Source organism: Epinephelus lanceolatus, chromosome 8 (genome assembly GCF_041903045.1).
Source record: "Epinephelus lanceolatus isolate andai-2023 chromosome 8, ASM4190304v1, whole genome shotgun sequence".
Taxonomy (NCBI): domain Eukaryota; kingdom Metazoa; phylum Chordata; class Actinopteri; order Perciformes; family Serranidae; genus Epinephelus; species Epinephelus lanceolatus.
Window position 1 is genome coordinate 8,085,912 of NC_135741.1, and position 26,279 is coordinate 8,112,190.

A 26,279-nucleotide genomic window follows, 5' to 3' on the forward strand; every position below is an offset into this window, starting at 1 on the left:
ACTAGACTATGCATTTTTTTCATGATTTTGGACGACATACTATACTATGACTTTTTTTCAGGATTCTGGACGACATGCTATACTATGACTTATTTTTCAGGATTTTGGACGACATACTATACTATGCATTTTTTTCATGATTTTGGACGACATACTATACTATGACTTTTTGTCATGATTTTTGACGACATACTATATTATGCATTTTTTTCATGATTTTGGACGACATACTATACTAGACTATGCATTTTTTTCAGGATTTTGGACGACATACTATACTATGCATTTTTTTCAGGATTTTGGACGACATACTATACTATGACTTTTTGTCATGATTTTTGACGACATACTATATTATGCATTTTTTTCATGATTTTGGACGACATACTATACTAGACTATGCATTTTTTTCAGGATTTTGGACGACATACTATATTATGCATTTTTTTCATGATTTTGGACGACATACTATATTAGACTATGCATTTTTTTCATGATTTTGGACGACATACTATATTATGCATTTTTTTCATGATTTTGGACGACATACTATGAGTTTTTTGTCATGATTTTGAACGACATACTATACTATGACTTTTCTCATGATTTTGGACGACATACTATACCATGACTTTTTTTTCAGGATTTTGGACGACATACTATACTAGACTATGCATTTTTTTCAGGATTTTGGACGACATACTATATTATGCATTTTTTTCATGATTTTGGACGACATACTATACTAGACTATGCATTTTTTTCATGATTTTGGACGACATACTATACTATGACTTTTTTTCAGGATTCTGGACGACATGCTATACTATGACTTATTTTTCAGGATTTTGGACGACATACTATACTATGCATTTTTTTCATGATTTTGGACGACATACTATACTATGACTTTTTGTCATGATTTTTGACGACATACTATATTATGCATTTTTTTCATGATTTTGGACGACATACTATACTAGACTATGCATTTTTTTCAGGATTTTGGACGACATACTATACTATGCATTTTTTTCAGGATTTTGGACGACATACTATACTATGACTTTTTGTCATGATTTTTGACGACATACTATATTATGCATTTTTTTCATGATTTTGGACGACATACTATACTAGACTATGCATTTTTTTCAGGATTTTGGACGACATACTATATTATGCATTTTTTTCATGATTTTGGACGACATACTATATTAGACTATGCATTTTTTTCATGATTTTGGACGACATACTATATTATGCATTTTTTTCATGATTTTGGACGACATACTATGAGTTTTTTGTCATGATTTTGAACGACATACTATACTATGACTTTTCTCATGATTTTGGACGACATACTATACCATGACTTTTTTTTCAGGATTTTGGACGACATACTATACTAGACTATGCATTTTTTTCAGGATTTTGGACGACATACTATATTATGCATTTTTTTCATGATTTTGGACGACATACTATACTAGACTATGCATTTTTTTCATGATTTTGGACGACATACTATATTATGCATTTTTTTCATGATTTTGGACGACATACTATGAGTTTTTTGTCATGATTTTGAACGACATACTATACTATGACTTTTCTCATGATTTTGGACGACATACTATACCATGACTTTTTTTTCAGGATTTTGGACGACATATTATTCTATGACTTTTTTTTCATTATTTTGGACATAATACTATACTATGATGTTTTTTCATAATTTGGGATGACATACTATGACTTTTTTTCATGGTTTTTGATACATTGTTTTTTATGACATAGTATACAATAAATTTCTTTTAAATACATATACGTCTTTGTGATTTCTGTCATGGTATATCATATGCTATGACATTTTTGTGTTTTTTTACAACACACTGTTGAGTTTCTGATTTTTTTTTACAATCTACTTTTTCATGAGGCAATAAAATTAATTAATAATTAATAAATAAATAAAATACTCAAGTTAAACAGGCCATGAAAGAGGCCACTCACCGCTCAGCTGATCAGAGCTGAAGCAACAGGTTCAGCTTATCATCATGACATAAAAAAAGATGATGCAATGAATTACTGAAACACATGGTCATGACCTCTGTGGTGTAATTCCTCTTCACCTCCCTAGACACATTCTTTCACCCCCCTGCTGTCTGCGTTAAAAACACTAGAAACGAAAGCAGTATGACCAGTTCATGTAGTTTTAATGCTTAATGCCATTCAGATTCAGCCTGTTCCCTCAAATCACTCCATTACAATGGATTAAACCATTAAAAGAGGGATAAAAGTATTTTAGCATTTTTATTCTGTAAGACACTTTAACGTCATTCCTGAAAGAGGAAACACATGATTTTGGTTCATAGCACATTCATGCCTGGCAAGAAAAAAAAATATTAAGACTACATCAACAAAAAAATGTACAAATCATGGAAGCAAACAATATAAACAATATCTTATATATAAAACATAGGCATAATAAATATTACACAAACAAAAAAAACTAAAAGTAAACAGAGTTAACCTATTTGGTTTGGGCGATGTTTGGAATAATGTTATAAAAGTCACTGATCTGAAAAGCTGAACATCAGTGTGAATGTTAAGTAAATCTCCCGGGGGAAACAAAACTGTGTTTAATGTATTCACTCATTACAGAATATCCAACCCAAACCTTTTGTTCAATCTCTTATTAGTGTACACTAATAACATACACAGGCATTACTCAAGTTTAGACTTCTTTTTACTTTGTCCTATGACCACGTTGTTGTGCACTAGTGTGCGTGGTTTTTGATACATTTAGGCCTCAAGAGTTGAACATACACTCAAGCCATGATATATATATAGTGCAGGAAATTCCTCCAAACGTCATATTCAGTCTTCTTTTTTCAGGAATTCAACTCTCATTAGTTCAACACACCAAATGGCATTAGTTCAACCAAGATTAACAATAAAGAAAGAAATCCATCTGTGTGTTGAAACATGATTCGCTGCATTGGACCTTTTGGGTGCACTTTTTGTTGGCGAGCCACTTCCATCTTTGGTTGTGTTAGCGTATTCACAGGAAATGGCGATCAGTTTTGGTTCAGTCAGGAATCGAGGACCATGTTATCATTTAAACACAAGACATTCATCATTCATTCATTCAAACGCACACACACACACACACACCTATACACGAGCAGACACAAACAAACTCATTGTGTGACTGTAAATGTAAATTCACTCCTTAGTGATTCTTCTACTTAACATAGATAACTGTGCAATTTTCATTTTTTTCTTTTGTTAAAGCAAACCAGGAGTAGTATAAATATTAGGAGGACATCCCAGGTGCTGTTTTTTTTTTTTTAGCCACGTGTAGAGAGAATTTTCAAGACATTGTGTCCCTCCTCGTTGACTCTGGAGATGGAGAATTCAGCTCCACCTCAGCTCCGTCGCACACTCCCCCAGTCCACCTTAAGGTCCCAGCCCCTATAATGCTACTTCCGTTGCAAAGTGCAAGCAGTTAATGTCTCTCTGCCTCTCCCTTCCACTCGAGAAATTCGGAAACCAATGCAACAGCAAAGAAAGAAATGTCCAAAATGCAAAAATGGTACGATCTGTGTCCAAAAAAGCAAACAGAAGGGAGAGGGCAGCAAGAGAGAGAGTGCATTTGTGTCTCAAGAAATTCAGTCCATCAAAGCAAAACAAGTGTTGTTCCTCATTATGCCCACGTGCCACTGATCAGTTGGTTGGAAGAGTGGTTATTATACCTCCCTGCGAATAAGAAGATAAAACACAACATTAATACACACACTCCCAAGAGTAAACAATGCTTCTATTAAATTTAAGATCATTTCAAGCAAATTAGAGGCATAGTTTAAAATCTTGACATTTTTTATGTGACCCTTGTTTTGACATACTATACCATGACTTTTTTCATGATTTTGGACGACATACTATACTATGACTTTTTTTCATGATTTTGGACGACATGCTATACTATGACTTTTTTTACATGATTTTGGACGACATGCTATACTATGACTTTTTTTCATGATTTTGGACGACATGCTATACTATGACTTTTTTTACATGATTTTGGACGACATGCTATACTATGACTTTTTTTCATGATTTTGGACGACATGCTATACTATGACTTTTTTCATGATTTTGGACGACATGCTATACTATGACTTTTTTTCATGATTTTGGACGACATGCTATACTATGACTTTTTTTTACATGATTTTGGACGACATGCTACACTATGACTTTTTTTCATGAATTTAGAGGACATACTATACCATGACTTTTTTTCATGATTTTGGACGACATGCTATACTATGACTTTTTTCATGATTTTGGACGACATGCTATACTATGACTTTTTTTCATGATTTTGGACGACATACTATACTATGACTTTTTTTCATGATTTTGGACGACATGCTATACTATGACTTTTTTCATGATTTTGGACGACATGCTATACTATGACTTTTTTTTACATGATTTTGGACGACATGCTATACTATGACTTTTTTTCATGATTTTGGACGACATGCTATACTATGACTTTTTTTACATGATTTTGGACGACATGCTATACTATGACTTTTTTTCATGATTTTGGACGACATGCTACACTATGACTTTTTTTCATGAATTTAGAGGACATACTATACTATGACTTTTTTCATGATTTTGGACGACATGCTATACTATGACTTTTTTCATGATTTTGGACGACATGCTATACTATGACTTTTTTCATGATTTTGGACGACATGCTATACTATGACTTTTTTTCATGATTTTGGACGACATACTATACTATGACTTTTTTTCATGATTTTGGACGACATGCTATACTATGACTTTTTTCATGATTTTGGACGACATGCTATACTATGACTTTTTTTACATGATTTTGGACGACATGCTATACTATGACTTTTTTTCATGATTTTGGACGACATGCTATACTATGACTTTTTTTACATGATTTTGGACGACATGCTATACTATGACTTTTTTTCATGATTTTGGACGACATGCTACACTATGACTTTTTTTCATGAATTTAGAGGACATACTATACCATGACTTTTTTTCATGATTTTGGACGACATACTATACTATGACTTTTTTCATGATTTTGGACGACATGCTATACTATGACTTTTTTCATGATTTTGGACGACATGCTATACTATGACTTTTTTTACATGATTTTGGACGACATGCTACACTATGACTTTTTTTCATGAATTTAGAGGACATACTATACCATGACTTTTTTTCATGATTTTGGACGACATACTATACTATGACTTTTTTCATGATTTTGGACGACATGCTATACTATGACTTTTTTCATGATTTTGGATGACATGCTATACTATGACTTTTTTTCATGATTTTGGACGACATGCTATACTATGTCTTTTTTTACATGATTTTGGACGACATGCTATACTATGTCTTTTTTTACATGATTTTGGACGACATGCTACACTATGACTTTTTTTCATGAATTTAGAGGTCATACTATACTATGAGTTTTTTTTCATGATTTTGGACGACATACTATACTATGACTTTTTTTCATGATTTTGGACGACATGCTATACTATGACTTTTTTCATGATTTTGGACGACATGCTACACTATGACTTTTTTTCATGATTTTGGACGACATGCTATACTATGACTTTTTTTCATGATTTTGGACGACATGCTACACTATGACTTTTTTTCATGATTTTGGACGACATACTATACTATGACTTTTTTTCATGATTTTGGACGACATGCTATACTATGACTTTTTTTCATGATTTTGGACGACATGCTACACTATGACTTTTTTTCATGATTTTGGACGACATGCTATACTATGATTTCTTAGTGACCCTTTTTGTGACATTTTAACCTATGACTTGTTTCTGCCTATACACCTATAAAGTGGAATCACAGAAGGTATTACTTACGATGCAGTGAGTGTGGAGTTGAGGACAAGAGTGGTGCGTATCCTATAGAGCTGAGCCAGTGTCAGCTTCTTGTGCTGTGCCGGTGATTTCCTCTTCTTCGGTGACATTTCCCCTGAATCACCTGTGGCTGTTGAATCGTTTTTCCTTTCTACGCAGGCAGATGGAGCCACTTCCCCGTCTGACCTGTTGCTTTGGGGCTCATTACCCTCACGTGGTCTAGCAAGCGCCATTTGGCTGTGCCTGGCCTCCGCCCTCTTCAGGGTGGCACAAAGTTTGTCAGAGGGCGTGCTCATACTCAAGCAGTCGTCAGACTGGTCGAGGTCACTGGAAAACAGCTCCACGCAGTTTTGGCCTAGCTCCGTCAGACTTCTACTGTGTGCCAGCTGCGACGTGTCCATGTCTCTACACTGTGATTGGTCCTGCGCCTCAGAGCTGAGTGAGTGTGTGTTGGGGGTTTTACCATGGAGGCGCTGCAGCAGATTGTCCTCAGAGCGGGATAAGGTCAGATTGGACAGCCTCTGGAGGCAATGGAGACGCGACTGAACATGAGGCCGCCGTCGAGGTTTAGAGGACTGGACTACTGACAGCTGGGACCCCACTGAAGCAGCATCCTCCTCCTCTTCCTCTTCTTCCTCCTGCTCTTCTTCTACCTCCTCTATTTCTGTCCCTTCCTGCTCCGCCTCCTCGACCTCCCTGTCTCCCTCTTCCTCCTCCGTCTCCTCTCCTTCACTCTGGCCAGGCTGTTGCCGAAGTTCTCTCAGTAGGGATTCAGGGGAGAGGGTACCGTAGGCGCTGTCCATGGAGAGAGAGCGACACTGGGGGTCCAGTTCCTCGCCGTCAGGCCCCGTCCCCTGTTCTTGCTCGGAGTAAACACTGGAGTGAATCCTGTGGGGGCTCGTGGACTGAGACTGCTCGACCTCAAATGTCTCAGACAGAGGAGTCAGATCAGAGTCTTTTTTACTGGTTCCCTCGAGGTTCATGTTGGGGGAAGGAGGCTCGCTTGCTTCATCAATTTCCATCACCGACAGGGTCTCAGTGGATCCATCGGATTGACTGAAAGGAGATGTTTGGTTGGTTAATTGGATCGTTAGGCTTAATACTTCTACAACTACCGTCACTTTATACTTCTATACAATACTTCTACTACAAAAAGTTTTACTACAACTACTAAAAATATTTACATTACAAGAACTACAAATAATTCAATACAAAAAACTTTAACTACTATTTCTACTAAAACTACTACTGTGTAATTTTATGTTAAACTATTGAATCTATCTCTTTATTTGTTTGAATCTTTATATGTTTAAATAATGAAACTACATCTACAGTACCAGGCAGCAGTATTTTATCACAGTTGAGTTATTCTCTGTGTTACCTTGAGTTCTGCTGCTCTTTGTGCCTCAGGCATGGAGAACTTGTGGTGGAGTTGCTACTCTCATCTTCCTCCTCCTCTTCCTCGTCACCCTCCGTGCATGTCTTCAGACTGTTCTGCTGTCGGAGGACCTCCTCGGTGCGAAGCCTCTGGAGCTGGTTCTGCAGGGTAATTAAACACAGCCACGTTAAGTTTATAAACTACATTATTCTGTCTCCCAGCTCCAGGTGTTAAACATTTAGTAAGACATGAACCGGCTCTCCAACCTGGACGTTGCAGATTGCATCGATCCAGCTTCGCCCCTGGGCGGCGCTGTTGGCTTGGAAAGTGTAGGCTGCCACTGCACTCTTGAACTCGTTGAGGTAGATGAGGATGAATGAGCCTGCAGAGACAAGAAGGCACAAAAAAATCTTGACTGTTTGTTGGTTATAAATTCCTAAATCCAGCAGACAAAATTAAACACATCGCATTTGCCCATATTTTTTATATTAAAAGTGTGTCTTGAGTATGAAAATGATCATTATTTGCCTCACAGTGTTCATCTGAGCACTCACCAGGGTCTTTGAGCTCCTTACAGACGACGTTGTGAATGAGGAGCGGCTGCCGGATGATTTTGACTTTCTCCACTCTCTTCACTGGCTTTGTAATTAGCAGCAGGTCGGTGAACAGGACACAGTAGACATCCATCTACAGAGGAGATAAACTCGTCTCAGCTCAGACAGAAACACGTCTCTATTCTATAGGTCAACCATTTTATGTGAAACGTGATGTGGCTGCGAGGCCAACGTGAGAAGCCAGATGTTGAGTTTAAAGATAAGAGGAGCTCATCGTGTGTTTACAAGCCGTCATGTGAGTCACTCTTACCCTACTGTCTTTGCCCTCTTTCATCCTCAGCGCTCCCTCCAGATGCAGCTGTCGAGTCTCCTCTGGTGATATTCCTCTCATGGGAGCCATGAGGTCGAAGCGGTTGTACTCCTTGAGAATCTGGTGGCGTAAAGACAAAAGCATGAGGCTGAATCTTCAAACAAGTCTCATATCTGACGGCTTTTCTTTAAAGAAGATGTGGGAAAGCTCTGCCAACAATCACTCCTTACCTTCTCCACCTCTTCACTGCTGCCCTCTACAGCTTCGTACGAGTCTATACGGGCGGAGATGGTGGCCAGCTTCTGTTGTTCCTGACGCTGTCGCATCTGGGACTCCACGCTGTTGATGAAGCCCTCGACTGCGGCGACCTTTAGGAGCAAAACACAGAAATACAGTCAGTGTTAATTAGAAAAGCAGCATGTGATATATCTACCTTAGCTTCTCTTGAAATTCCTCTTTTCAATTCCTGTTTTGTAAAAGCTGAAAATACTGAATATATAAAGAGAAAAGCTGTAAAAGGAAAAGCAGCAAATGTTTTGTATGCAAACATCTGAATTTGTTCAGTAACTGAAGCTGTCAAATAAATATAATGGCATACAAAGTACAATATTTTCTTATGAAATGCAGCGAAGAGGAACAAAATGGAAATACTCAAGTACAAATTTGAGGCACTTGATTAAATGTCTGCAGTTACATTCCATGACTGTCCTCACCATGCTGTTGACAATGTCCCGGGCTGACGGCTCGTCCGTCTTCTTGAGAACACTCTTCAGTAGGAGTGGATATTTGGTCAGTCTCTGGTGCGGCTTTGCCAACATGTCGGCCAGCTTCAGACGGTTACACTGCTTGTGTGTTTCTCCCCACTGAACAGAGGCAGACAAAAACAGGAAATCAAACATTTAACGAGCCAGGAATACGAAGACCGCTGACAGGGAGCGTACTGTAGGTGTCTGGGATCAGCTTTAAGGCGAGACTGACCGTGACGTAGGTCCTGAAGAGCTCATTGTCCCTGAGAAGCGTGCGCATGTTCTCCATGCAGCCCTCCTCCTCCATGCAGTAACGGATGTAGGGCTGGAACCTGGAGCCAAACTGAACACACACGCATAAACAGAGACATGCGTCAGAGATATTACTCATCAGGGAAAACATATTTACTCCTGCCGCAGTCTCAAGTCAACACTGCAGATGGTTGAATGATATAAACAGAGTGTGAAAGAAATATGAAAATCACTTCTGTGACCTTCAGTCAGATGGTTAATAAAGACAGACGTGGTCGAACTCAAACAAATCAACCCTTTCTGTGTGGTATCCATGGAAATACTGGAATATATTCACAGTGGGGTACTACTGACCGTCCTGAAGCCGTGGTGGAGGTCAGTGGGGTCGAGCAGAGCCCGGGCCTGCCTGGCCTTCTCCAGGACAGGCAGCATGACCTGGTTCCACAGTGACGTGTGGAGGCGGACGATCTCCTGGATGTTACTGAACAGCTTGGCGGGCTCCACCTCCGTCAGCAGGCCGCTCTCCTGCAGGTTCAGCAGCCCGCACAGGAACAGCTGCACAGGGCGACACATGAGAACATGAGTTAATATTTCTAAGACACTACGCTGACATAAGGTTATCACTTAACACAGCACAGGTTACAACTCTTTCTGTGGCTCACGGATTAGTGATAAAGGCCGCTGTGTATTTTTAGACTTTAACAATAGCTTCACTGTGTGTTTATCTGTCACAGTACAGAAGTCACTTCATCTTACACAACAGCCACGGCTGTATCAGCACATGATCTTTACAGTAGTTCTCTTTGCACTTACATCAGTGATGACTCTGAGTTTCTTTATGTAAGTCGCCTCCGTCTGCAGCAGCTCCCATATCGCCTCCTGCTGGTGGAACTGCCGCCTTGTCAGTGTCTGCAAACACAAATCATATTGTTAAATATAACAATTATATTCCAACGTTCAATTATTATGTCACAACATTTATTTTCTGTAGCTGGTAATCACACTCACATTCACACCTACGGACAATTTAGAGTCACCAATTAACCTGCATGTCTTTGGACTGTGGGAGGAAGCTGGAGCACCTGGAGGAAACCCACGCTGACACAGGGAGAACATGCAAACTCCACACAGGGTGTCTCTCTCAGTCCTTGGCTGCCCTTGTTTGAGTTATATTTGTTTGATATTGCGTATATGCAAGTAAGGCTGGGTGTATATATCTATTTAATTTCCATTGTTTATATGTTTGCTGTTCATATCTGTATAAGTCAATATTGTTGATTAGTGTCTGTGTTTCCTGCTCAGAGGGGTGTATCATGTAAATAAAACCATCCACTCATTGTTCTGTGTTCTCAAACACCAGGATAATTGTCCTGATATTTTCCAGTCACATCACCAACTGATTTACTGGACAACACACAGCCGTGAAGTCGGTAAATTGTCTTACGTAACAAATGAACATGCAGTATGAGGAGCAGCTGAGCGGTGATACTGCTGCTCTGATGAGTCATGTACACGTTAACAGGTGGAGGCCAGAGACAGTGAGTGATGGGTGTTATCTTTTATATACTGAAGGCATGTGCGGTTCCTGACAGCAGCGTAATCGCTGTGTTAGCATCCTTCTGGGAAAACGGGCACCGGGGCAGGTGTGACAAAGACGAATGATAGGGAAGTGAAAGTCAGACACGTTCCAGGAAGCTGGATGCCGGTATGTATGTACTGTAGGTAATTAGATACCAGAGAGTGTTTGTCAATCACTTATAAGGGACTGTATGAAAATTATTAGTGAGGGAGAGGAGCCAGGGAAGGGAAGGGTGAGGGGGAGTGGAGAGGATCCTATAATTTAGTTCTCACCACAGATTTCTATTTTTAATTTTCTTTTGCACAAAAAAAGGATTAAAATATATATATATATATATATATATATATATATTATATAATATTTATATAAAGACAGATAGATATTTGGGGGAGGACTGCAGTTTTTTCTTGGCCAAAAGGAAAGGTCCAAATACATTTTTTGCTTCAACTTATCATCATGACATAAACGTTGTCCGCACAATGTATTGGCTTTAGAATAATGACACTATCAGTGTTTAGACTGGTTCCCTAAAAGCTTCACTGTCATGATGCAATTCTGTCTCCAACCAGGTATGATCTCGTGGAAAAAAATTAAGGCTTAATTTACAGCACAAAGGAAGTGCGTCAACAACTGTGTATCCAAAACAGGAAGAGGATAGCACCTGGATTCACGTCCTCAGCTCATACACTGAGTAACACTACAAGTTAACATTCCATCTTAAAAGTTGCCGGCAGTCGGCCCAGTGAATTATTTTTCTCAGACTCCAGCTGCTGTGAGAGGCAGCAAAAATCATTTTATAGTTATAGTTTACTAATAAAACTCTCCACAGTATGAACAGTGGTTACATGAGCCTCAAAACCAGACACAACTCAGCCCTGAGCAGAGTGACCGTCCTCTACTGACCAATCGGACTGCAGCGTTCACAGCTCCACCTTTTAGTACCAGATCTGTGTGCTAGGTACCCCAACAGAGGGGGGACCAAACATGGAGACGGTACGGGACGGTTCCACTGGTACCATCCACAACTTTACACAGTGGAAACAGGAAAAAAGCGTACCCAACTGAATTCTAACGTACCGTACTGCTTGGTGGAAACGGGGCTATTGTTCTTCCCGATACCTATCGGCAGCTATCCCCAGATTATCAGTAGCGGAAATGGTGGACTGTTGAAAAGCTTACTGTGGAAAGTCTACTCAGCCAAAGAAAAATAGTCCCGCTGCTAAACTCTCAGGAAAACAGAAAGTGATTTAGTTGTCTTTCGGACATAAGTTGCGATAAACACAAGTAATTTTCTTACAGTCCCTAAACTGTATTCCTTGAAAATGCTTTTTCATTTCAATCTGGAGCTCGTTGCTGTTTGTCCTCATCCACACAAGTTTCATACATCAAATAACATGTTGACTTAATTTTGTTTCTAATTTTGGCTTAATTACTTTGCATTATATTTTGGTTTACAGTCTGTGCATATGCTCTCTATCGCCCACACCCCGCTGCCTGTGTGTGCCGTACCTCTGAGTTGTCCAGTAGCATCTGCCAACTGTCCTCCAGGGCCAGGTTGGTCTCCTCCTCCTCCTCCTCCCAAGAGTCCTGGTGGAAGGAGAGCTGCCGCGGCACCTTGGGCAGCCCGAACAACGTGTAGGAGTGGAGCTTGCTCTGGAGCTGCTCCAGACGGTCCACCTCCTGCGATGAGACAAAAAACAAGCCTAATTAGTTTGAACAAGGTTAACGGCGAGACAGCGAGATGAGATGCGAAACTAACTGTCCATGTCTGTCCTTTGTGTTTGATTTATTGTTACAATCAAACTGTAAGTAAAGATGAGTCCAGGCATTAGCATATAAATCCTGCCCGTACTGGCGCCTTAATTCTTAAATCCAACAGGAGCTGCTATTCAGGCCTTTGTTCTGTCTGGCGGGCCTTATGTAGTTATGAAAATGAGCTCTGTGCATTGAGACCACTTTAACAATAGAGCACGAGGGAGTGTGGGCAAAAGCTACAGCGTGGAGGGGGAGATGGACCACTGGTTTATGGTTCATGAAACCTTTTGAGAAAGACACTGCTCTACGTCCACTGATTGAAAGAAATGTACAACAGATTTCAGAGTAAAGTGATCATAGGTTAGCACTTCTTTTCAGAGTCAGTGAAAGTGGAGACTGACAGTGGTCGATCTCTACAATATGCAGAGTGCAAGAGGTCCAGGTCCTGGTGAAGGATCTCTGGCCCTGAAGGGGTGAAGGGGGGACACTAAGGGTGAATAGAGATGAGACGGGCAGTGACAGGTGACTGACAGATACTGTCTCTATCTGACATCTGCTACTGTGCAGAGTGTGACCTCAGGAGGGGAGATACAATGGGAGCGTGTGTGTGTGGGTGTGTGCTTTATTAGGACGTTTCTTATTGTTGCTGAAAACCTCTGATACAAGAGTTAAAGGAACGTTTTTGACATTTTAAATGACTTTATAAACGAACAGTATTTACAGGTTTTACATGAAGGAAGAAATAGAAGTTTAAGAAATTAGCTTATTGAGCTTTTTTTGGGTAGAGATGCATCGACTCATCAGCCGGACTTCGGCATCGGCCAACTGTAATAAGATGACATTCAAGGATGGCAGTGGCCGATGTTTATCGCCATGTCACATCAATTTGCGCAGGCTAAAAAGCAGGGCTCGAGACTAAAACTGTCCTGTCTTCCCCGGGACAACAGAAAATGTGTCTGGGGTGAACAGAGATCTTAACTGCAACACCATCAGGACGAAAGGACACAATAAGCTCACTATCAACAGCCCAATTTTTTTCAAAGTGAACAAAGAATCTGTGTTAAAATCAGCAGGAGAGCTAGGTAACGTTAGCTGTTAGCAGCTGGTGGCCGGAGCTAACTGCTGATGGAGGTTGCATAGAGTTACATTATGATGCGTTCAAGTTCTATGCAGTAAAAGTGAGTATTGGGCAAAGTTAATTATAACATTATTATGAAGTGTTCAGTGCGATCTTGTAAAATGCAGTTTTTGGTGAGAAACTTGAATAAATCCAGCTGTTAGAAGGAGAAATTTGCTGATGTTTTCACAGCAATATAAAATAGATATTAGAGAGGGAATTATATTATATATAGTGAAAAGACTTCTAATGAGTGAGACAAGTGTATTGGATAAGGGAACAGAAGGATAACAGAGGGAAGTCCTGTATCTAGACATACTTTTTTTTTTTTTTTAAAGGAAATTTTTAATAAATAACTACGAAAAAAACCCTAAGTATCAGCTATCAGCTTAACTGTTATTTAAAACATCAGTACTGGCACAGAATTTTGTAATTTGGCATCTCTGATTTGGTGATTTTACTTTTATATTAAATCAGTAGTTCCCAACTGGTGGACCATAAGTGACTTTGAAACATGTCAAGTTTGTAAAAAAACTCACTTTATTTTTAAGTACAGTGAATTTCTGGCATAGGGCTTTTATTTTGAAGTGCCGTTTCCTGCTGTAGAGTGAGTGACCAACAGACAGCAAACTAGCGATGACATGGCCAAACACAAGTATGACGCTGAATGTATTAAACTACGTGGACCTTGAACTAATGACTGAGGAGGAATCTGGACCCCGTGGCTGGACCAGTTGGGAACCACTGATAAATTTTGTCACCTTTGGACAGAGCCAGGCTTGCTGTCTTTCTGCTCGGCTAAGCTAAACTACAGCTGGCCAGAGGAGAGAAGTATCAATCTTCTCTTTTAACTCCCTGTAAAATAAACAAATAAGCATATTTCCCACGATGACGAATTACTCACTTAATCTTTCTTTTGGGAATTTTTAAAATAAAACTCAGTAGAACTGAGTGAGGCTCTTCCTCCACCTACTCATTTCCAGAGTAAAGCATGTGCGCCAACATGAGAAGGGAAATTACCTCACCAGAGCTCAGGGGATTTGACCTCCTGACCTCCTCCCACTGCTGCCGCTACTGTTTTGTTTGGTTTTAAAGATTTTTTTTTTAATCTGGGACCTATCTGGGAAACAAACTCACCCCCTGCAGCTTTTACAATTCCTGCTAACAGCAGAGAGAACATGCACCAATTTGCCTAAAACAGCTGTCTTGTGTTTCATGTGATGAGCTTTGTCTGATCAGTGTTACCTTGACGAAGGGCCCCGCTCCGGCGTTGGAGCTGAAGAAGCCACTGAAGCGGCTGGCGGCGCGGTTCTTCCAGCTGTCGGGACCGGCCCCGATGCCTGGCAGCGAGCCGCCGATTTGTCCCAGAGCATCCGGGGTAGGAATATTCGTCTCTCCCAGGAACTCTGTCATGTTCTTCCTCCTTCGAGCCTGTCCCTGCACGACAGAGACACAAACATTTACACAGTGTAACAAGACAGAAAACAGAAATTGAAAGAAGACTGGCACAAGAGTTTCTGTCACCTCGAGGGCAAGGACAAAAGTTTCCAACCAAACGGATGGAAAGAGACAATGAAGGAAAGAGAGAAATATACAAGGACAGGACAAACAGGAAATCAGAGGGGAATTCTGTACGAGGGATGACATCAGCAGGACCGTTAAAGCGATCCTAATGACCAGACACAAACAGGAGAGGGAAGGACTGCCACTTCCTCGCAGTGAATGCTCATTACATCACAAGGAGCAGGCGGGAGGTTGTTCCATAAGAACAGACGGCCCGAGTCTGGCCATTGTTCCCCCTTTCCATTGTTACCCTGTCAGCAGGCCTGGCCGCGAACCCTCACTCATGCAATCTCTGTCCACTTTACGAGCACCAGCAAAGCAAACAAACAGGGGCCACCTCTGTATCTGAGGAAGCAGTTGTTTTTGCCGTTAAAATGAGGAATCTGCTGCTGCGGAGTCGGGACACTGACCCCCCTTTGAACACAGTGACAAGGAACTTGCATTCCAGGACACTGACACTGTTTCTGAAACTGACCGGCCATTCCAACAAAATTCTTTGACCGAGATAAAACACACACACACACTGCAGGCAAAACACTTATTCAAACACCCCCCCCCCAAAACAAACATTCCAGTAACATTACAGTAAATAACACACCATGAAGGATGGACATGAGTACTCAGTTTGGATATCAGCATTGATTCAGGGTGTAAAGTAATCGCTGCCCAACCTCCCACACGTAAACATGACTTTTCTTTCTATTTTAAATTTCTTTAATGGTTAAAATCTAATTTTACTGTAAAGCTGCGTGCTGTGTTTTGCTTCGCTCGACGCCTCCTTGCCTCGCTGTCACTTTCTCTGTTCATCATGAGCCCACAGCTGATGGAGTGTGAGCTCCACACTAGCGGGACAGTTGGTAAGAGTTTGCCCGCACACACAAACAGTGACAGGGCTAACTGTTAGCACCACACGGCTAATGTTACCTAAGGCAGTGGTTCCCAACTGGTTCAGCCACGGGGTCCAGATTTCCCCTTAGTCATTAGTTCCAAGTCCACAAAGTTTAATATATTCAGCGCCATACTTGTGTTTGGACATGTCATCGAGCTAGTTTGCTGTCCGTCATTCACTCTACAGCAGGAAATGGCAATTCATCATACTTAAAACTGAAGTGTGTTTTTTTACAAACTTCACATTTGCGAGTCACTTGAGGTCCATTCAAAATGGACCTGTGACCCACTTTTGGACCACAACCCACCAGTTGGGAACCACTGACCTTAGCGTTATTAACAGGTTTCAGTGTTGGTACGGTGTCAGCCGCTTGTACTAACCAGGAAGACGTTGAGCTGACCATGAGAGAACCAGCTCTAGAGATGGTGCGTCTAACCTATGTAACGGCAGCAACAGAAAGTTTGCTGATTTTTCTCACTGTAACTTTGAATTTATAGTTTAATAGGCTAATTAAAACTTGGGTATCAAGTAAATAAATTCCAAATTGCACTAGTTTTCTGCGGCCGGCCAGTTTACATTCCTATTCTATCCCTTTAAATTGGTCACAGAGCTTTCCAAATATATGGCAATATAACAGAATATTTTGAAATGCTGGGTACACGGCTGTATCGTTAATACACGAACTATACCTAAAAAGAGTACTCCACTGATATAGCATTACACTCCTATGACATCATCACTCCTTATTAACAGTCTCCGCCCCGGAGATTTGGGTGTGTTAAGACTACGTGTGTGTACTGTGAGCCTCAAGCCAAATATTGACTGTAAACAAAATTAAATCAAATTACTTTTTTCACCCATTAAACATACAGACGTTTGTATATGTGCAGGTACAACCCGACCCATCAGAGGGCAGCTTAGTGGTATCTATGTAGCCTGGGAGGTGAAACATGAGGCAAAATAAAGTCCAAAAAGCCCTCGCTGCTGCTGCTGGTGTAGCATAGTACTAAATTATTGCTGGAAGCATTATATATTAACTGAAGCAAGAGCGTATCAACATCTTTACGAACCCCTTTCCTCTATCATCTGAATTCTGGAGGCTGGGTAGAAATAAGACTGTTTATAGAGAGTTTAGTGAGAAAGCCAAATGAAAACTGTAAAATTGGGACAGAAACAGGAGCACAGACGATCAGGCGTTACATAAATTGAGACAAACAAGCAGGCTGGGTAAAAAACTCCTGAGTCTGTGCTACTAGACATGAACAACCTCCATTACACTTCAGATACAGACTTATCAAAGTATATATTTTTCTGACATGTTTATCTAACAAGCTGAAATATAAATATTATGAAGAGCTCTGGTCAAATTGTTCTGCATCACACAGGTTCCCATTTTAGGAAGAACTTGCCCAGACCTTTGTGAAACCACTTAACCAGAGTAAAGGCACACAAGTGGCTTACACAGAGTTGCATAATGTGATAGTAAATCTGAGTGGGGGGTCCTGCAGGTTTCAAACAGCTCTCAGTCCTTTTATCTTTTTTTGTTAAATGATTACCAAAGAAGAGAGTGACCCAACTGCAAATAGACATGTTGGCTTTAAAACAAAAACTAGAGTGAGAGGGGAAAAACTGAAAGTCACAGTGGCGACAGGGAAACAAGTTTGGACCCATTTAGGGGATTTTTTTAAGGGGGAGAATTTGGCCAAGTGGTCAAGGACACAGGTGTCAGGAAGTGTTTGGTCTCCGTGGACAAACAGGGAAAGTCTGGACCTTGTGCCACTGACAGCACACCGCCTGGGAAACTGAAACCTGGTTAGTTTAGGCTGTGTTAGAGGAACATGACAGCACTTTAACCTCTCCAGATTTAAAACAGGCGGGAGAAGAAGAGCAAAAACAGACACTGGAGCTTTTCCAATTATGTGTTTCAGCAAATCACATCAATAAAAGTCAACATACTGCAGAAAGCAAATGTTCTGAGGATCACTTTAACAAGAAAGTGGTTTCTGAAAGACAAAGACAAAAGCCAGGAAGTTGTAATTAAAAAGGACACAGGGATAGAAGCTACCAGCAGTTTCCCACCACATTAACAGTGCTCACCATTGACGCCAGAGGCATGTCAAAAGAAACAAAAACCATCCTAATCCTTCAATTGGATTCATGGATCGCAGCCCATTCTGGAACCAGCTGCTGCGCTCTCTCAACTTCTATCCTCCTCTCTCCACCATGTAAAACACACATCCACGCCGTCCGGACTTGTGACGCCAAACCAGCCCCGAGAAAGCTGAGTGACAACTGCAACACCGCCACGTTATTATTCCCCCATCAAGACACTAAGTGTTGAACTTCATCTGGTCTTGAAAGCGTCCCGTTCCAGCTGACAGAGTCCGGGTTTGTGGTGTCTGTCTGCCGAGTCCTGCCGTGCCCGACAGCAGCGTCTCTTTGAAGCGGGATGTGTCTCTGTCCTGTCCTGCTGTCCAAACAGTCAGTGGGTGCATTTCATACGGACACTGGCCTGAAGTCATAGCAACCAGGAGGATCCTGCCTCATTGTGTCGGGCAGGAAAGAGGAGGCAGGGCCAGGGTAGAAAAAAAAAGGGTGGCTGATCTGAATATTAGGAGGCGGAGAGAGGGTGACAGCTTGTAGGGAGCTCCCTGCTTCAAACACACATCCTCAACAACCAGCTTCTCACTACTTATGAAACATTAGCTCCTTTTCACGGCAATTACCTGAATAACACCCAAGAAAATGACAGGGTGACTGTAAACGGTTGGGACGCTTCATTCTTTGCTCGTATTTGAAGTTGGTCCACTATTCTTTGTGCTATCTGAAATCATTGTTTTGCCTGGAGACCTCTGAACAATGCCAAGCTGGCTGGCCAAAACAAGGAACAAGAAATGCCCTGATAATGACCAAACGGGAAATTCCCTTTGTTTACTTGCATGTTTCAGCACATTTAATACGCTGCTTATCCCCACGAGATAAGCACAGGCACACCACCTCCTCCAGGAGCAGCAGAAAGTCAACTTAAGACCAGTTAATTTATATGTATACAGCACCAAACCACTACAAAATTGATTTCAGAACATTTATCACAAAGAGAAGGTTTCACTTCCACCAAGAGCTTCCATCAAAAACTTCATCTTGTCTCTGCCAGTTGTCTGAAAACTTTGTAGAGGTGAACTACTTAGTAGATCAACAGAAAATGTATCTGCAACTATTTTGATAGGCCATTAAGCGTCTCTGGTTCTAGTTTTTAAATTGTCTTGATTTGCTGATTCTATTGGTTCTTTGCAAACTGAAAGTCTTTGGGGTCTTGGACTGTTGGTCAGCCAAAAAAAGCAATTTGAAGATGTCTGCTTGTGCTCTCAGCCAGGCATTTTTCACAATGCATTTGAAATTTCACTGACTAAACCAATGATCAGAGAAAAAAAGACTGTAATGCCGGCCTTACATCAAACGACTGTTTTAACTCAGTTGGTGAGCACTCCTGTGATCTCAAACATTTAAAACTCGTCTTGATGTTCAGACAAAATCAAACACGTTTGATGTAATTGCAAGTTTCTAGTCTTGGCTCATGTGAATACAGAAATTCAATGGCATGAACATTGTCGACAACCAATAGCTGTGCTCTCTCCAGCACCAAACAGGACGCAGAAAACCAGGTAGACAGTAAACATGGAGGGGACTCCCACAGGGGGCGTGTGAACAAGTCTCGGTTCTCTTGGACTGTGGAAAAGTTGTCGAGGGAACAAGAGCTGGTGTTAAGTTTGATGTGTATCTGATCCACCAACTAGCTCTCATGAAACAGATCGCTTCTCATTCCCAGGGTCTCCTGCCGCCAAGATAGTGCAGTTAACCAAAGGAGGCTGGCAGCAAGTTGAGGCAGCAAAAACTAAAATGTAAAATTTGTACGCAAATACAGTTTATTTTTATAGATTATGTTGATGCTGCATTAACAAAAATACTGTCAACATGTGACGCCTTGAATATTGTGTTTACAGAGTCATGTTTTTGCAGACATTTGGGGAATTGTTAGAAATGTATGTTTTTTAAATGGAGTTTGGTGTAATATTTACCACTGGGAGCAGGATGGGAAATAATCTGTAGTCTTGCAAACAGTGACACTGCAAGATCCCCAGTCTTTGCAAAATCTGACAGTGTGTGACATAGTCTTTAAATGTGAGAGGGTGTTTAAAAGTTGTCCAGGTGTTAGTTGCAGCCCTAAAGCATTGTGGTAATTTCATCAGAGTCAATTATATTTCCACAGATAATAAACCTGAGAAGATTTACGTCACATGAAGCAAATACACCCTCACAGTAAACACTACACTGCCCTTAGTCGTGTCAGTCTAACTAATTATGTTTACAAGGTTCCCCTTGTGCCTCCTGTGTAAACCTGTCAGTCAGGACAGAGGGCAGCCAGATCCGGAGCTCTCTTTGTTACACAGCGACTCGACTCGGGGGCTGTGCGACTTGTGCAGCGGGCCAGCCATGTTAACGATATCAAGCCTTGTGCCCCCCTCGCAGCCTTATCTTATCACCACGGTTTGTGGTGTTAACCTTGGCCTGGAAAGGAGAAAATCTTTAAATGGGGGGGATTGTATTAAAATAAGTGGTGACAAAGAGCAAAGAGACCACCCCCCCCCCTCTCTGCCCACTGCTACTGCCTGTATGTTAGTCAACTGATAACAACTCCCCTTGATCAGGTGGGTTGATTAACGATGGGAAAACAGTGTGACACTGACCTTCCTGAGAGCCTGGACACACACCAACACCAACACACACACACTCACACCCTCACATTCACAACCAGGAAACAGAAACTAAAATAAACTCCTCCAGTGGTCAACACACGCTGCACGTTTCAAGGCCGTTTCAGTTCCAATAATGACGACCTGATGACCACCACACCGCAGCGACACAAACAGAAGGTTTCAGCCTGCGGTGAGAGACGAGAGTTGTCAAAACAATGCTGCTTTTCCTGGACCGCCATCACCTGACCCCGTCATCACACCTCACCCACACACACACAGACACACAGTTTACCTCAGGGCAGAGGAGATGAGATCAATGAGAAACTAAACAAGGGATAAAAGTGGAACTTTTTGTATACGACCATAAATTAAGTTGAATTTAAATCAAGTGTAAACATATGGGAGCTATTTAAATTAAATTAATTAGTCTTTTAATCTATATAATGCCTGTTATAACTACTCACAGTTCAAAGTGATGCCTTCAAATGTCTGTTTTTTGTATAACACAGTCCAAAACCCCCAAAAATCCAGGTTATCATCATGTTTGGTTAAGAAGAGCTCCCCATTTAAGAAGCTAGAATAAACACATGGCATTTTTGCTTTAAAAAATGGCAACAAACCTCTGCTAATTTTTAAAAAAAATATTATTTTAAGTGTGTTTTGTGTCCAGTTGACACACACATATCACTTTGGTTTCTGTATTCTTTAAAGAAAACCCCCAAAAAAAGAAAATGTCATTAAAAAAAAAGAAAATTACTGTGAAATATTTTTTAAAAACTTTCCAAAATATCAAAATAGTTGCACATCATGAACTGATTGTTGCAAACCGTATTATTTCCACTGTCAACAGAAGCTTCAGGTAATGTTGTCTTATTAAACTACATAATCATCATCATCACTGCACAGACGTGTCAGCAAACATCTCACCTGACAGTCAGTCGACGTCGGTTTCGTGTCAGGAGAAGGTGACTCAGGAATCTCTGAGTCCACATGCAGCAGGTCCCAGCTGCGCCACGATGACAGACGACCAAAACGAACCATTTTCCCGCAAAACAAAACAAAACAAAAATTCCCAAAACCTCAGGGACAAAAGTGTAATGGAGTAGATGAAAGAAAAAGCACAGTGGTAATTCCAAAAACTCAGGAAGAATCCATTTCCAGGAAATCACAGTCCAGACAGACGTGCAGCACAGAGAGCAGCATGGCAGCTCCTTCACCTCACTACCTGATCCTGCACATACTGTGAACCGCAGACCAACGGTCAAACAAACAACAATCATAAAAGGTGTGTGTGTGTTCGCCCTGCAGTAATCTCCACCTTTAGGCATCAGGGGGGTTCTTTGTCTTCTCACACACACACACTCTCACCTTTCCAGCACACACACACACCTCCTCAAACCGCTCAGCATGTAGCTCCTCCCACGCCATATGGGGAATAAATTACAGTCTCCCAGCACCTCGTATAATTAGTTTAATTAGAGAGTGTGCTAAAAAAAAACACACAAGTCATCTTAGTTCTTCACACACAGTTTGGACAAAGACGGATCCAGCAATTATAAGTGTTAATGATTCTTATATAAAATCTTAACAGTAACACAAACAGGCGACTTTCACTTTCAGTAATTAGATGATTATGTAATACATGAATATGCGCTCTGCAAATTGAGCTTTTACAAACTATCAGGGTGCAATTGATCTTTGCATTATCAGTTATTATTATTTAAACTGTAAGAAATCCAATAATCGAGTTTTCAGAAGTCCCATTTTGTTCCACCAACAGTCCAAAACCTTCAAATATTCTGTCTGCAATGAGATAAATGTGAGAAATGCAGCAAATTATGAGATTGAAGAGGTTGAGATCAGAGAATATCCTGCTTTTTCCCCCTTTAAACATGACTAAAAAAGTTGCTGCTTAATTTTCTGATGATTGGCTGTTCCATTAATCGTTGCAGCTCTACTATAACTAATCTAGTTTGCGCAGAATCAAGATGTCGACATATCAGACACTTAAATGTAATGCTTTTAAGACCCTTTCAAGACAATTTTGAATCAATTTAAGACTGATTTTTGGGCAAATTAACTTTTTCCTATTCAAATGTTAATTCAATTGTTAATTTACATTTCGTAAAATTTAAGCTAAGTATAATTAAGTGCAAGTATCAAGTAAAAAGTGGTTTAAAGTTCTAACACCAGAAATGCACAGGAGCATAACTCATTTTGACAATAAGAAATTAAAAAACTGATGCATAAAATTAGACATTTGTGGGAATTATAACCTTAAAAATGTAAAATTTGGACAATTTCTTGACTCTAAAACTGAACTGATACTATTACTAGCACTACTCATGATAACAATGCATTTATAAGGCGTCCTCGAGTAATCCTGTCATGTCTTGAGTTGCAAGACATAGCTAAAAAACAAGCAGCAATGAATCCATAGATCATAAAGTCAAGGAGTTCTGTACTATACAATAAAAGTTGATAAAAAGACTAGACAAAAATCATAATTATTAGGTATATGCCAGCTTGTAAAGGTGTGTTTTCAGACAGGATTTAAAAGCGCAACATGAGTCAATATTGCGAATGTCGTGGGGAAGAGAGTTCCAGAGGTGGTCAAGCTGGCAGATGCTGATGTGAGCTGGTTTGCAGAAGAGGATCTCAGAGTACGGGAGGGTGTGTAGACATGAACTTCCGACAGGTAGAAGGGGCTCGATTGTGAAGGGGCCTTAAAGGTGAGAAGCAGAATCTTGGAATCAAAAGCCAGAGAAGCTTCTGGAGAACAGGAGTGATATGATCTATGGAGGGGGTTCTGGTAAAGATACAGGCAGACCGACTGAGTTTATGGAGACACTTGAGAGGGAGACCAAAGAGGACAGATATAGGTTGTATCCAAAGAGTGAACGAGGACAGCAGCGCTGTGAGGTGTAAGTGACGGGCGAAGACGATTAATGTTTCGTAGATGAAAGTATGCAGGCCGAGTAACATTGTTAATGTGGGTCTCAAAGGACGGTGCACTGTGCAGGATGACACCCAGAGTGTTAACCTGTGGGGATGGACCGACTTTGGAGTTGTAAATGGTTAGAGTGAAACTGTGGTTCAGCCAAAGTAGATTTAGTACCCACAAGGATAACCTCAGTTTTATCACTGAATTTAAAACTTTTTAAGGACCTAGAGACACAAACAAGTGCATAGTTTTGACACTGAATCAAATCAGTTTCTTCCTTTACACCCTAGCACTGATGTCAGGGATGAAAGCAAACATTCAGGTCTTATATTAGACTTTATCAACTCAATCACTGACACTTCTCACTCTATTAAACTATACTGTCTGTTGTGTGGAACACCTCGGTGGAAGCCCGTGTGACCGCCGCTGATTCAACCATTGTCATTGTAAGTGGCTCTGTGTTCATCCACAATTGTCCCCATTGTGAGCCATCAGATAGCGAGAGAAGAGCTGAGCTGTTGGATGTGACGACCCGGCTGAGGAACAATCTCCACACATTACCATCCACTCGCTGTGTAATGCAGACGGAGGGGGGGGAAAACATTCTGTGTGACCCAGTTTGAAAAAGAGGAAATAAATAATGACAATTGTTTCTGCCACACGTCTTCCGCCTGCCGAAACAAAGCACACTGAGAGCATTGTATGAGCTGAATACAATATCACTCAGAACAGACTGGAAGAAAATAACCCATGAGTCGCTGTGTTTTGGGTTCAGTACACCAACAGTGAGAAGACGAGACACTTGCCACTCCTTCCACTGTCTGAAATGTAGGCTCACAGTACGTCATCGCCGTGTCTTCAGCCCTGGAGGCTTTTGGGAGCTTTTGTCAGCGACGTGTTTCTCAGAGTCCTTGTCTGTTATGAAACAACATTATCTACCTATGTTGTGTATTACATAACAAAGCATCCACCCCCGAGGCAAAGCCCTGAGTCTGTTTCTTTTTCCAATGTGTGAACTATTGCAAGGCTGCAGCTAACGCTCATCTGCAGATCAGTGTTGAGATTTTTGCTGAAAAAGGGAAACTAATTGATAATCAGAACAGTTGCAGATTAATTTTTACACTGACTGAATAATGGATTGATCATTTAGGCTCTAATCAAGCAATACAGATACTAGTTAGGTTGGGGGGGGAGGGGGGGGGGGGGGGGGGTTGATTCCTAGTTGTGTCACAGGTTTTCGATAAGTCGATAATTGGAAATTTAAAAACTAAATCACACATTTTGATCACTTGTAACAATTTTGTAAGACCAGGCTGTACATTCCTTATGGTTGAACCAACTGGATTGTAAGACGTAACATACGTAAAACATCAGCAATGTGTTTATGTTCCAAACTTGGCTACGTCTTGAGTTTTGGTGAGGATGTCGGAGCGTGAGCAAATGCAGATGGATGCAATCTGACTGGTACCCCATGGATTAAAAGGTAGCGTATGGAAGCATTTATAATGGAAGCAAATGCATTTGTTTATTTTAACATTACAAAAACGCTAGGTTTTAAAAGTAGCAAGGTGCCTCGAGATTCCCATCCCGAAGGACACTGCAATTGACTGAAACTTCTCCCGTGTGCCAAGCGTGCAGAAGAACCACAGTGGCTGTCAAGAAAACGTGAAAGGCCCTGTCTGGAGCTGGTGTTTGGTTTGTCTGTTCCGGGTTACTGTAGAAACATGGCGGACTCAGTGGAAAAGTACTCACTCTGTATACAGATATAAACGGCTCATTCTAAAATATATGCCCCTATTATTTTCAATGTACAACCCCACACTAACAGCAGCTAGATGCACATCGGCGCTCCCAGACGCGCCACCCTGGGCGACACAATTAAATGCATTTCCCCCCCATTCGCTCTCTGCTTGTACATACCAGCTCCCGTAGCAGCTCTTTGTCTCTGCTCCTACGGCAGCTCGACTCCTCTCCTCACCACCGACGCATGAAGAGAACTCTAGCTGCTGCTGTGTCTCAAGTGCGTCAAAGAATAGATAATGGGAGACTCATTGCTGAGGTTGAGAAATATCCTGAGCTAAATGACCCACGATCCTGTCATTATAAAGACAGTGGCCAAAAAGATATTCAGTCGTTTACATGTAGCTTCAGAAAATCGAATTATTGGCTTAGTCCGACTGAAACCAGATTTTAAATGCATGTAAACAGCTTAGTCCGACTGAAATCGGACTATCCGTAGCTCGACTAACACACATAGATAATTCGATTGAAAATCGGACTATTGCTGCATGTATCCACTTAGTCCGAGTGGAGTCGGACTTGGCGTTCTGTGCATGCACCACTTTTTCTTTCACAGGCTTTCACCTGGAAGAAGGACATGACGTAGCAGCAGTGCAGTAATTCCCGGAAAAACCATCAAACACCATGGCGACCGAGAAGCAGAAGACGCATTTCTGG

At 41.1% G+C, this 26,279-nt stretch overlaps 1 protein-coding gene across 3 annotated transcripts in view; it reads right to left on the bottom strand.

The window, feature by feature from the left end:
* Positions 1-2,197: 2,197 nt before the first annotated feature.
* The window catches only part of plekhg5b (pleckstrin homology domain containing, family G (with RhoGef domain) member 5b), a 114,213-nt gene continuing 90,131 nt past the window's right edge, over positions 2,198-26,279 (bottom strand). For all 3 annotated transcript variants that reach the window (XM_033629263.2, XM_033629268.2, XM_033629270.2), the window contains 13 exons: positions 14,918-15,109; positions 12,310-12,480; positions 10,035-10,130; positions 9,576-9,776; positions 9,202-9,312; positions 8,937-9,086; positions 8,454-8,591; positions 8,224-8,343; positions 7,914-8,046; positions 7,626-7,741; positions 7,363-7,520; positions 5,985-7,037; positions 2,198-3,762 (listed from right to left, as the gene is read on the bottom strand). In XM_033629263.2, the coding sequence (XP_033485154.1) occupies positions 3,753-3,762; positions 5,985-7,037; positions 7,363-7,520; positions 7,626-7,741; positions 7,914-8,046; positions 8,224-8,343; positions 8,454-8,591; positions 8,937-9,086; positions 9,202-9,312; positions 9,576-9,776; positions 10,035-10,130; positions 12,310-12,480; positions 14,918-15,109 (2,649 nt within the window). In that variant the 3' untranslated portion in view covers positions 2,198-3,752. The remainder of the gene's footprint in view (positions 3,763-5,984; positions 7,038-7,362; positions 7,521-7,625; positions 7,742-7,913; positions 8,047-8,223; positions 8,344-8,453; positions 8,592-8,936; positions 9,087-9,201; positions 9,313-9,575; positions 9,777-10,034; positions 10,131-12,309; positions 12,481-14,917; positions 15,110-26,279) is intronic.